This window comes from Emys orbicularis, chromosome 4, assembly GCF_028017835.1.
Source record: "Emys orbicularis isolate rEmyOrb1 chromosome 4, rEmyOrb1.hap1, whole genome shotgun sequence".
Taxonomy (NCBI): domain Eukaryota; kingdom Metazoa; phylum Chordata; order Testudines; family Emydidae; genus Emys; species Emys orbicularis.
The window spans coordinates 132,176,682-132,188,827 of record NC_088686.1 but is presented as its reverse complement, the minus strand read 5'-3'; the positions used below and the strand labels follow the sequence as shown (position 1 = coordinate 132,188,827).

General features: G+C 58.1%; 1 protein-coding gene across 1 annotated transcript; it reads left to right on the top strand.

Moving 5' to 3' along the window:
- The first annotated feature begins 408 nt into the window (after positions 1-408).
- On the top strand, positions 409-11,840 carry GPR37L1 (G protein-coupled receptor 37 like 1). Its single transcript, XM_065404187.1, has 2 exons — positions 409-1,170; positions 11,025-11,840. The coding sequence occupies exons 1-2, from the start codon at positions 409-411 to the stop codon at positions 11,838-11,840; spliced, it is 1,578 nt and encodes a 525-aa protein (XP_065260259.1).
- The last annotated feature ends 306 nt before the right edge of the window (positions 11,841-12,146 follow it).

The window sequence follows — 12,146 nt, the reverse complement described above, 5'->3', positions numbered from 1 at the left end:
TCCGGATGGATGGCGCACTCTGCATGGGCCTGGAGCAGCTGAGCTCCCCCCCCCCCCCGGTCCCCATAGCAACAACCCTATGTGATCCCAGAGCTCCCCTTTCAGTGGTGCAGGTTGGGGTGTTGGTTGGTTGCTCTGGTGAGTTGCATTACGGCCACCAGAGGGCCCGGGGCTCTGGCAAGGGCCGGTTTAGCTGAGGGAAACTTATTATTCCAGCCAGAGATCTGCAGAGAACCCAGAGCAGCGGTTGGAGCTGGGAGAGCAGCCTGCAGCCTCTCTGCCTCCCGACTCACCCCACGACTCCTCCACTCCTCCTTCAAGTTGGGGAATTTTCCCTTTCTCTCCATAGCCCCCGGGTTGGGGTCACCTCTGCTTTGCAGGCACGGTGGAGCTGGTGCCGAGGGAGCGATGCTTTTGCCTTGGTCTCTCGTGCTTTCGCTGCTGGTGCTGCAGACCTATGGGGCCATGGTGAAGCCGGGCACTGCCCTGCTGATCCGGGGGGACCGTGCACATCCTGGGCAGGAGCACGGGGACAGAGGAGGTGGTCTGGGGCTCGACCTACCAGCCGATGTTCTGTTGGGGTCACCTGGGAAGGTGCGGCGCCCACGGGATGGTCACCGGGTCCAGCCAGCCTCAGAAGAACAGCTGACGAGGGAGAGGCTGCGCAGAGGGACCGAGGACGAGGACTCCAAGTCCGTCCAGCAGTACATGCCGGGGGTAAGGGTGGCGTTCCCCCGGCCCATCAACCCAGCCAGGCTACAGCCAACCAAGCCCCTGGTGCCATCCAGCACAGACCCTGCTGAGCACCGAGACAGGAGCCACACAGACCTCCAAGGCACAGACCCCCGTGGCAACCTCCCCACGGTGCTGGACAAGCGTCTGCAGATCCAGAACCCCCTGTACCCGGTGACGGAGAACTCTTACAGCGCCTACGCCGTGATGTTCCTCTCCCTCATCGTCTTCGCCGTGGGCATCATCGGCAACCTGTCAGTCATGTGCATTGTCTGGCACAACTACTACCTGAAGAGCGCCTGGAACTCCATCCTGGCCAGCCTGGCTCTCTGGGACTTCCTTGTCCTCTTCTTCTGCCTCCCCGTGGTCATCTTCAATGAGATCACCAAGAAGAGGCTGCTGGGGGACATCTCCTGCCGCATTGTGCCTTTCATGGAGGTAAGGGGCCAGTGGGGGCTCCAGCAGATGGTGTATGTCCGCTCCTACGGTGCCATTCGCCCAGTGCAGGGATCTAGCACAACCCCTCCGGGTGCCACTTCACCCCTCCGGGCTTGTGCTGGTGTATTTCCCCCAGCTCACCCAGCACTTAAAACCTCACCCGGGGTCCAGGCACCTGGGTTCAGACAGTGAGCATGGGACAGGCCCTGTATGGAGCAATCACAGCCCCAGTCCCCTTGTAGGGTGACCAGATGTCCTGATTTTATAGGGACATCCTGATATTCCGGGCTTTGTTTTATATAGACACCTATTACCCTCCACCCCCTGTCCTGGTTTTTCACACTTGCTGTCTGGTCACCCAACCCCTTCGGGCTGTAGTCTGGGGCTCCCAGAGCCACACGGGGTGTGTAGGGTGAGAAAAGGGACTGTAAAATCCTCCCTCATTCCCGCCCAGGGGTCTGCTTTTGCTAAGGGACCGGAGACACAGCAGAGACCTGCTTGCTCTTGGGCTCCTAACAACCGGCACCTAAATAAGCGGCCTGATCCCCAGTGGTGTGGGGCATTCACACCTGCCCTCTGAAAACCAGGTACCATTAACAGGTGTGTTGTGAGCAAGACACAAGAAGTCATTCTTCCACTCTACTCTGCGCTGGTTAGGCCTCAACTAGAGTATTGTGTCCAGTTCTGGGCACCGCATTTCAAGAAAGATGTGGAGAAATTGGAGAGGGTACAGAGAAGAACAACAAGAATGATTAAAGGTCTTGAGAACATGACCTATGAAGGAAGGCTGAAAGAATTGGGTTTGTTTAGTTTGGAAAAGAGAAGACTGAGAGGGGAAATGATAGCAGTTTTCAGGTATCTAAAAGGGTGTCATAAGGAGAAAGGAGAAAACTTGTTCATCTTAGCCTCTAAGGGTAGAACAAGAAGCAATGGGCTTAAACTGCAGCAAGGGAGGTTTAGGTTGGACATTAGGAAAAAGTTCCTAACTGTCAGGGTGGTTAAACACTGGGATAAACTGCCTAGGTAGGTTGTGGAATCTCCATCTCTGGAGATATTTAAGAGTAGGTTAGATAAATGTCTATCAAGAATGGTCTAGTATTTGGTCCTGCCATGAGGGCAGGGGACTGGATTCGATGACCTCTCGAGGTCCCTTCCAGTCCTAGAATCTATGAATCTATGAATCTGGGCACCCAAAGCGAGGGGCCTGGCTCTCAGCACCCCAGCTGCAGTGTTGTAGCCAGTGGCTTGGACTGCCGCCAGCCCTGCCCAGCTGCGGACGAGTTAACCCCCGTTCTACCCTCTACCCACCACACTCACAGCCTGCTAGTGCCAGGCCTGTGTTGCTGGCAGGGTGTGCAGGTGAGATGGGACCCAGGTGGATAGCCAGAGGGCGGAGTTGTCGCTCACGGAGGGCAGGCTGAGCCAGGGGTGTGGGCCAGATCAGCACCTTGTGTTCAGAATAAACAGACACACTGAGATGCCATTTTCACAGAGTCACTTCTCTCCCCATCAGCGCTAGCCCCATGCACAGGAAAACGGGCTGGACTGAAAGAGCTGGAACCAGCTTTCGCGCGGTCAGGAGAGCTTGATTGTGGGGTGGGGGCAGGGGCAGCTCTAGCTTTTTTGCCACCCCAAGCACAGCAGGCAGGCTGCCTTTGGCGGCACGCCTGTGGGAGGTCCGCCGGTCCCGCAGCTTCGGCGTACCTGCCGCCGAATTGCCGCCGAAGCCGCGGGACCGGTGGACCTCCTGCAGGCATGCCGCTGAAGGCTGCCTGACGGCTCCCCCGCGGCTTGCCGCCCCAGGCACGCGCTTGGAGCGCTGGTGCCTGTAGCCGCTGCTGGGTGGGGGGGTTGTGTCCTTGTTGGGGGAGACAGAAGTTGACACAGGGTCTGGCCGCGCTGCAGTCAGAGGCGTGAGTGCGGCATGTAGACAGACCCGAGCTAGCATTGATTTACTTGGAGAAATGACCGACAGCCGGGAAGCTGCGGCACCAGGGGCTGCAGCCAGGGCTGCACAGAGGTTTTGGGGGGACAGAGGTGAAATCTGAAACTGAGGCCCCCCAACCTTTCCAGAAAACTTACGACTGAGGGGAGGCCCGGGGTGAGGGGTTGCAGCCGCACGCTCACCCCACAGCTGCTCCCATCCTGCGAGGCTGGGCCCAGCTCCCTGCTCCGGGTGTTACAACCTGGCACGGGGGGGCTGCAGAGCCACTCAGGTTTGTCCCAGCCCAGCCATCCCACCATCAGCACGGAGGGGCAGCCGGGCCAAACCTGAGTGGCGCTGTGACCCTGCACACCAGGTCACCATGCCACTTGTTAGAGGGCTTTCCCGCCACCCTCCCACTTCCCTGCTTCTTGTCACGCAGACAGCAAGCAGCTAAAGACCAGGAGTCCGAAGTGCAGACAATGTGATGTTTATTGGGGTTAATTTCCAGCAAGCATGAATCCAATTTCCCGCCCACTTCCTGTTTGACAAAGCCCTGGCTGGGATGATTTAGTTGGGGTTGGTCCTGCTTTGAGCAGGGGGTTGTACTAGATGATCTTCTGAGGTCTCTTCCATAGGGTTACCATACGTCCGGATTTTCCCGGACATGTCCGGCTTTTTGGTCCTCAAATCCCCGTCCGGGAGGAATTTCCAAAAAGCAGGACATGTCTGGGAAAATAGGGAGGCATGGTAAGGGGACCGCCTCCTCCCCGGGCTCCAACTTTCCGGGGCCAGGCGGCGGCTGTTCGTTCTCCCCACCTGGGCAGCCGGACTCGGGAGCAGCCCTGCTGCAGCTCCCACTGCCGTGGGGGGAAGCGGCCAAACATGTGGTGCTCGGCGGCTGTGGCTCTGGCTCCCGGGGCGTGAACCCCCTGAGCCCGGGCCTGCTGCGGGGACCCAGCTGGTGCAATCCTGCGGGCGGCCCCGGAGTGGGGGCAGCAGGCCCCAACCCCCCCGTCCTGCTCGGGTCCCGCAGGGGAACGAACGGGGCTGCCGATGCCTCCGCCCCGGGACCGCCCGCAGGATTGCACCAGCTGGGCAGCCAGCCCAGACGCGACTGGCCAGGGGCTGGGCGCAGCGTGCGCACTGCTGGATCCCCACAGCAGGCCCGGGCTCGGAGGGTTCGAGCCGCAGCCGCTGAGCGCCACGTGCTTGGCCGCTTCCTCCCCCCGCGGCAGTGGGAGCTGCAGCAGCGGCTGCTCCCGAGTCCCGCTGCCCAGGTGGGGAGAACAGCCGCCGCCTGGCCCCGCGGGCCGCCCCCCTATTCTCCCTCCAGGTACCGCACCCGAGTCCTGCCTGCTCGGGGCCAGGCCGGACTCACACTCACCCCGGCCCCGTGCTCCCCTGCGTCTCCCGGGCCTCCCTCCAGCGCTTGCGGAGGGAGGAGGAATGGAGGTGGTGGGTTGTTTTTTTTTTTTTTTTGCTCTGCTGCCGTTTTTTGTTGTTGTTGCTCTGGTCACCCTGGGGGCGGAGTTGGGGAGGGGACTTTGGGGAAGGGGCGGAGTTGGGGCGGGGACAGAGAAGGGGCGGAGTTGGGGCGGGGACGGGGGCCCCTGGAGTGTCCTCTTTTCGCAGGATTGAAATATGGTAACCCTACTTCCAACCCTAATATTCTATGATTCTGTGACCCCAATTTATATAGTAATATTCTCAGCTATACCTTAACCAATCATTTTACTGAAATCTAAATAACCAATCCTAACGTAACATAATTCTCTAACCAATTATATCCCACTACCTTAATTAACTTACACCTAGCAAAATTAATTATACGGCAGACAGAAACAATTAGAGAACCAGACAGATTAACAATAGAAAAGTGGGGGCCATAAAGATAAAAGATACAGAAATGAGGGTTTCACAACCACAGCTATTGAGAAGTGATTTCTTGCCAGACAGGATGCTATCAAACTAAGTTTTCTTTAACCATCACGGGCACTATCAGGACAGGATTGTATTCCTAACAGCCCAATACCACCTCATTTCAATGTGACTAGTTTGGGATGTGAGGATGTGACCGTTCGCTTCCCAGCTTATGGCTGCCCCTGCTGCTTAGCCAAAAGCCTCAGCTAAGAACAAGGCCTCAGACTGTTCTAGTGAGAGAAGACCCATACACAGTCAGACTGTGAGTCTGATTCTTTGTTTTATACCCCTGTAACTAACAAAGTGATAAAAATACACCTACATTCTTAAAGTATAGGCCTTTACAGGCAGGCCTGAATATCTCTATTCTAACACCACTCGGCTTAGGCGCCCTCTCAAATAGGGGGTCCAGGGCAACCTGCCCCTTCCCCACCACTCAGTGGCCTGGTACCAGCCCACCCTGGGCCCTGGGAAATTATTCAGCCTGCAGATGCCCTGCTGTCAGTACTCCAGCTAGCTAGGTCACAGTTGTGTCTGCACACGCTGCAGTCGCCTCGGCAGTGCAGACCCCACAGCCTCAGGGTACATGGTCCTGGCAGGGCTGGGGGCTCGTGCCTCTGGCTAGTTCAAAGAATCAAGCTGAGCCGCCTCTAGTGCCTTTCCTGGGCCACCCCAGGGATGAAGGGGAGAGAGGGGCATAGTGAGGGGAGGTTACCCTGGAGAGGAAGCTCTCCTCACAATGGAGAACTCATGCATGCGAGCCGAGGAAAACCCATCCCCAACTCAGCCTCTCCTTGCCCTGCCAGCTGCCCTGAGATCACGGGGGAGGGGGACTCTAAAGCGGGTCTGGGGGCCGGGAGCTCGAGTCTCCCCTCCCTCACCCTGATAGCGTCGCTGGCCTCATGCTAGCATAGAGCTGGTGTCAGTGAGACCAGAGAACCCCACTCCCTAGTGTCATAGGAGGGACCCCGCAGCCAGCCTGCATGCAGCTGTGCCTCTCTGCTGCACATGGGGGACCAGATCCCCAGCCCATGTCATCGGCCAGAGCTCCATTGGAGTCAACGGGCCGGATCCCCAGCTGATGTGAGTCGGGCATAGCCTCCCTGGTGTCAGTGGAGCTCTGCTGCTGTGCACCAGCTGGAGATTTGTCCCTAGGAGTCAATTTGGGACTGGCTGCAGGCTGCTGCATGTTCCTGGTGCTCCAGCGTGGTCACTGCATGACAGGCCGGGAAGTTGGTCACTTTCCCCAGAGCTCTATGAAGCTCTTGGCTGCAAAATTGGCTGTTCTCAGCCTCACCGAAATGCAGCCTCCAAAAACCTCACGCACATCCCTGTGCAGTAGAGTCCAGCACTTCGCTGCCATGGTGGGAGACACCTCAGCGTTACCTCGAAAGCGCCACAGGCACAGGCACAGGTGCACAGGTGCAGCTGGGCGAGGATATTAACACTCTGATGTAGCATCACTTCCCTCCTGAAGCCACCCGGCACCTGAGCCTCTGCAACTGCTGCATGTTGCCAATCCCTTAGACTGGACCGTACGTGACAGGGCCTGGCGTTTGGTGCTGCGTCTGTACAGCCCCTCACACAGTGCGGTCCTGGGCATGCTAGGCTGTAATGTGATATAATTAATAATGACTAACGAATCTATACCAGGGCCAGGGCCAGGGCCAGGTCCGGGGGTGGTCTTTGTAGTTTCCGCCTAGTGTAATAACGCGCTGCGAGGCAATGGGGGAAATACCTGGAACTGAACATGATCGTGAATTCACGGGGTGAACTATACCCTGTGCAGGGGCCGACACGAGGCTCCCCCGGGGCTTGGGTGGGCCTGGGCGTTATGCTGGGCCCGCTGCCCTGGGAGGAATCCCGCCCCTGCAGAATGGTGCTCAGACTCCTAACGCTGTCTGTCCCGTGCTGGGGGCTGGAGGCTGCTCCGGGAGGGCGGGGAGCGGCCCAGGTGGTGCGCCCAGCTGCAAGTGACGCAGTGGCTGCGGTCAGGCTGCTGTAACGGCTCATTCAGTGGAGGAGGTGGCCGGGACAATGGGCCTCGGTGTTGGGTAGTGTCAGTCTGACGGGGAGGCGTAGTATGCGCTCAGACCAGCGCGGCTGCATTTGTCATCACTTGCTCTCTCTGGGGGGATCCAGGCTGGGCTCCAGGGCTGTGTCCATAGGCTGTGTCTTAACAATGTACTGCCAGGGCCCCCCCCCCCCGCCCAAGGGCTGCATCTGGCCAAGTTCACTGGTTGGCCTCCAGATTGCTCCTAGGTCACCCTGGCACCTGCTAGAAGTTCAGAGGGGTGCAGGGCTCAGAGCCTGGGGAGGGGGGGCGTAGCTCAGTCCCTGGCCAGTGCTGGTCCTTTCCGGGGGGCTCGCAGGGGGCACAGTGGTTGCCGGGTTTGGAAGCAAATGACCTCAGTAGTGTGCTAGGCTTAGTGAGGCAGCTAGTGCAGGCTCAACTCTTCTGGAGATCAGCTCCTCCTCTAGCCTTCAGAAGCCCAGAGCCCAGGAACGTGCTGCAGCGGGTCACGTGCCATGGGGCTGGGTCCTGGCTGCTGCATGGCCTGCCCTGCAGAGACTGGGTCCGTCCACGCTGCAGCCAGAGGAGTGACTGCACCATGGGTAGGCATCCCCGAGCTAGCGCCAATGACAATAGCCGCAAGGCCGCGGCAGCATGGGCTGTAGAGTCCGTCAGGCCCCTGGGGCTGTACTCGGGCGGCTGAGTTACTGGCGCTAGCTAGCTCAAAGCCAGCTGGAGTGTGTCTACACACGGTGCAGACACCCTTGGATTGGAGTGCTGAACGGCCACCTTCAGGAGCTGCCTCCTGGCTTGAGGAAGGGTCAGGCCCTGGCAATGGGAGGGGTAGGGCATGTTGGGAGTGCAGGCCAGGCCAGGTGGGCGTGGGGCTGGGATCCCACAGTCCCAGCAGCCAAGAACCCCTTCCTCTCCCTAGCGTAGCGCTCCGTCGCCAGCTTTCTTAGGGCGAAGGCTTTGTCTGCAGAAGGAAATGGCCCTGCTGTGACTACATCGGTTCTGACGCTGATGCAGCCCCCGGGAGTGGGCGCTCTTATTCCAGTTTAAGAATGTCCACATGGGGGGCTGCACTGATGTACCCCAATCTGGTTCCACACTGATTTAGCCCAGCTGGGGCCATTCTCTCCCGTAGCCAAGCTCCAAGAGCCGGGCCACATCCCTGGAGATTGGTCCAGTCCCTAAAGGTACATAGGCACTGCTCAGGTAGACGTCCAGGTGCACCAGCGCTGCTTAAGCTAGCACCTAAAACTAGAAGCGTGCCACTTGGCCAGCCATCCAAATCCAGTCCTGCCCGCCCCCCCGGGGACGTGCCTGGGCAGCTAGCATGAGCTACCATGGTTGCATTGCTCGACCTAGCACAGATCTGTCTTTCCACACTGGGTAGCATCTTCCCAGCTGCTGAATAGAGGTGCCCTTAATTTCTTGGTGCCCCATAGCTTATAACCGCCCATCCTTTCTCTTGTCCAGTTAGACCAGGGGTGGCAGAACTGAAGGGGTGGCAGGCTGTGGGGGAGCACCTCCAAGTGGAAATATTGTGATCTGTGTTCTGCCCCCATGCCTGGCGTGATTGGAGCATGTGGGATCAGGAAGGAACTGGGGTGATGGGACCAGGGCTGGCAGCAGCTGTCCCCAGCGAGAGAAACACCCTGGCCTCCCCTTCTGCACCACTGCCCCGATGCTCCACCCCCCATTCAAAGTGAGCTCCCGCGGCGTCTGAGTTCAACTGTGAGCTCCCTCTGTGTGTGTGTGTGCAGCGCCTGGCGCAACGGGGCCATGAGCTGGTGTGGACACCACTGGAATCCCAATAGCAGCAGCTGAGGGACCCAGGCAGGGGCAGGGCCCAGGGGAAGCGCTGGGATCATGGTGAGGGGATGCTGATGGAAGCAGGCGGGGAGGCAGGCGGAGGTGAGAGCACTGGGTGGGAAGGGACAGCTGCAGAAGGAAGATCCTTGTGTCTCTGATGATGATGCGACAGCCAGTGCGGGGGTGGTGAGCACTGTGGGGGCACAGCTTAGACAGGTGGCATGGGCATGCTGGAGTGAGGGCTGAGTGCAGGATGGCGGTGGGCAGCACCCTGCGATCCCCAGAAGGGCCTGTGCCAGGATCCCCAGGGGAGTAACTTTTTAAAAATGCTAAAGGTTGGGTTAAAAAAAAAAAAGGGACCAATGTCAGATATTTGCTGAGCACTGAGCACTTCCCTTGCGGAGGTCAGAAAGGGCCATGTGTGCTTGGCAGGGGGGCGCCCGCTGCTGGAATACAGTGTCCAGTTCTGGTGTCCGCAGGATGTGGATGCTGAAGGATTTTGATAAATTACAGGGGGTTCAGAGAAGAGCTATGAGATGGATTAGAAAACCTGCCCTACAGTGAGAGACTCCAGGAGCTCCAGCTATTTAGCTTAACAAAGAGAAGGTTGAGGCGTGACTTGATCTGTCAGTACCTACATGGGGAACAAGGAGTTGATCATGGGCTCTTTAGCCTAGCAGCCAAAGGTCTAACACAGTCCAATGGCTGGAAGTTGAAGCTAGACAAATGCAGACTGGAAATAAAGTGTAATTTTTTAACAGGGAGGATAATTAACCATTGGAACAAATTACCAAGGGCTGTGGTGGGTTCTCCCCTGGCAAATTTTAAATCAAGACAGGATGTTTTTCTAAAAGATCTGTTCTAGCTCCACGAGCAGTTAGTTCGGGGACGGGCTCTGGTTTTCCTGCGCTGTACAGGGGTCAGAGTAGCTGCTCCCAGTAATCCCTTCTGGCCTTGGGGTCTAGGACTCTGGGGAACGGTGGAGCCCAGCAAGCGCGTCTGTGAACAGCTGTGCGCAGACAGTGGCCATTTCTTTAGCAGGAGGGCTGTGGGATTGGGGCTGCGAGCGAGTGGGCAGTGCTGGCACGGTGGCTGTGGAGCGGCTGTTGGTGTTTATTTTCACTCCGAACCCTCCCAGAACTTGGCATTTTTTCCTACCAATTGTGTCCTCTTCCTTTGGCAGAGGGGGATGTTTTTCCTGGGTTTCTCAATGCAGCGGAAATGCCCAGGGGCTGATTTTGGACAACAACAGCTTCGGCTTGTTCAGCACATGGGGGAGCGGCTAGCGAGGGACAGGAAGGCCCGGAGCAGAGGACTGGTTGCCTGCGAGGAGCCTGCTGGTGGTCCGAAGGCATGCGGTCACTCGTGAGCCTGGCTCTCCCCCTTGTTTTCAGCTGCTGCATTGCCTTAAATGAGCTTCCAACCCCTGGCCCGCTCTCGCTGGAGCTGTTATGGGAGGGGATCATGGGACAGGCATTCTAGTCAGTCGTAGCCTAGCGGATGAAAAAGGAGGAGAGCCCTGGCCTGGAGGGATGAGCACAGGGCTGGGGCTCAAACCCTCCTGCTCAGCCACTGGACTCCCTGAGCAGCCTCAGGCAAGTCACTGAATCCCTCTGCCTCAGTTTACTCCCTGGGGGGCAGCTTTAGCTCCCTCCCATGTGCTGGGAGGCCCCATGTAATATCCATGCAGTGTGCTGAAGCTGCAGTTACTTATGTCTCCGGCTGCAGCCACCTCTGTATTGCACAGTCACTCACAGGAACGTGGGTGCAAACTGGGTTTGTATCTGCACTTTCACCTCCCCCCTAGAGCCCTTGCTCCCGCCTTCAGAGCTCTCCCCACCGCTGCAGAAGAAGCAGGAAATGGTGTTATTGGCCCCTTAACAAACACGTGGGTGGCTGGGGACTGTTGTGATGTGTGGCTGTTCATTCCTCGGTGGCTGCTTTAGAAATGCAGTGCTTTGGAATCTGGGAAATGGTCAAACTTTGGCCGGTGGGTTAGATTTGGGGCACAAGCCCTGGGAACCCCCTTAAACTCTGGCTCAGCGGTGTTCTCACTGGCCAGCAAACTTCCATCTCACCAGCTGTAAAAGCCTGATGTGTCTCTGGCCAACGCAACCCTGTCTCCATTTAGTGCCACACAGTGACCCCAGCCTGTCTCTTTTTCCATGTCCCCAGGTGTCTTCCTTAGGTGTCACCACCTTCAGCCTTTGCGCCCTGGGCATCGACAGGTTCCATGCAGCAACCAGCCCTCAGCTCAAGATGCGGCCCATAGAGCAGTGCCAGTCCATCATTGCCAAGCTGGCCGTCATCTGGGTGGGCTCCATGACTCTCTCTGTGCCGGAGATTCTCCTCTGGCAGCTGACGCAGGACACGTCTCCAGTCTCCGGTGTGGTGACCGAGTACTGCACCATGAAGCCTTCACTGGAGCTGCCAGAGTCCGTCTACTCCCTGGTCCTCACCTACCAAAATGCCAGGATGTGGTGGTATTTTGGCTGCTACTTCTGCCTGCCCATCCTCTTCACCGTGAGCTGCCAGCTGGTGACCCGAAGAATCAGCAGCGCCGAGAAGAAGGCGGAGTGCCGGGGGTCCAAGCACGGCCAGTGTGAGAGACAGCTCAACTGCACCGTCATAGGCCTGACGGTCATCTACGGCCTGTGCACCATCCCCGAGAACATCTGCAACGTTGTGGTGGCCTACCTGTCCCCGGACATGTCCAAGCAAACCTTGGACCTGCTCAACCTCATCAACCAGTTCTTCTTGTTCTTCAAGTGCTCCGTCACCCCCGTACTGCTCCTCTGCCTCTGCAAGCCGCTGGGGCAGGCCTTCATGGATTGCTGCTGCTGCTGCTGTGAGGAGTGTAGCCAGGACGCGGCCTCCAGCGAGGGCAGCAGCTCAGACAGCAAGCTGAAGACAGAGATGTCCTCCTCCATCTTCTTCGACAAGCCCAGGGAGTCGCCTCCCCCGATCATGGCCCTGGGCACGCCTTGCTAAGCTCCATCATCCCCGAGGGAAGCAGTAGAGAGTGTTCCTTTGGCATCTCCCAAGACCAAATGTTGTTACTTTAGTCTCAGTGTCTGCACATGAGATGGAGCAGGGCATCTTCATGCCTGCCATGGGCTTGTTTGATACCCAGCAAGGACGTTAGTGCTGTCGCCAGCTGATGTGGCTTCTTAGGCAGCTCTCCTGCCTTTGCTGGAGAGTCACCAAGGCCACGGGCATCTTCCAGTCGCGGTTCCCTGGCACGGCTCCGAGGAGTTGCTGGCCTGGGTGAGGGGATGTCTTGGAAAGGTCCCATCT

Bases quoted from the DNA above. Each gene is read 5' to 3' on its own strand.
- GPR37L1 (XM_065404187.1), top strand. From the start codon at position 409: ATGCTTTTGCCTTGGTCTCTCGTGCTTTCGCTGCTGGTGCTGCAGACC. The intron at 1,171-11,024 runs GTAAGGGGCCAG...CCATGTCCCCAG, and splicing joins GCATTGTGCCTTTCATGGAG to GTGTCTTCCTTAGGTGTCAC.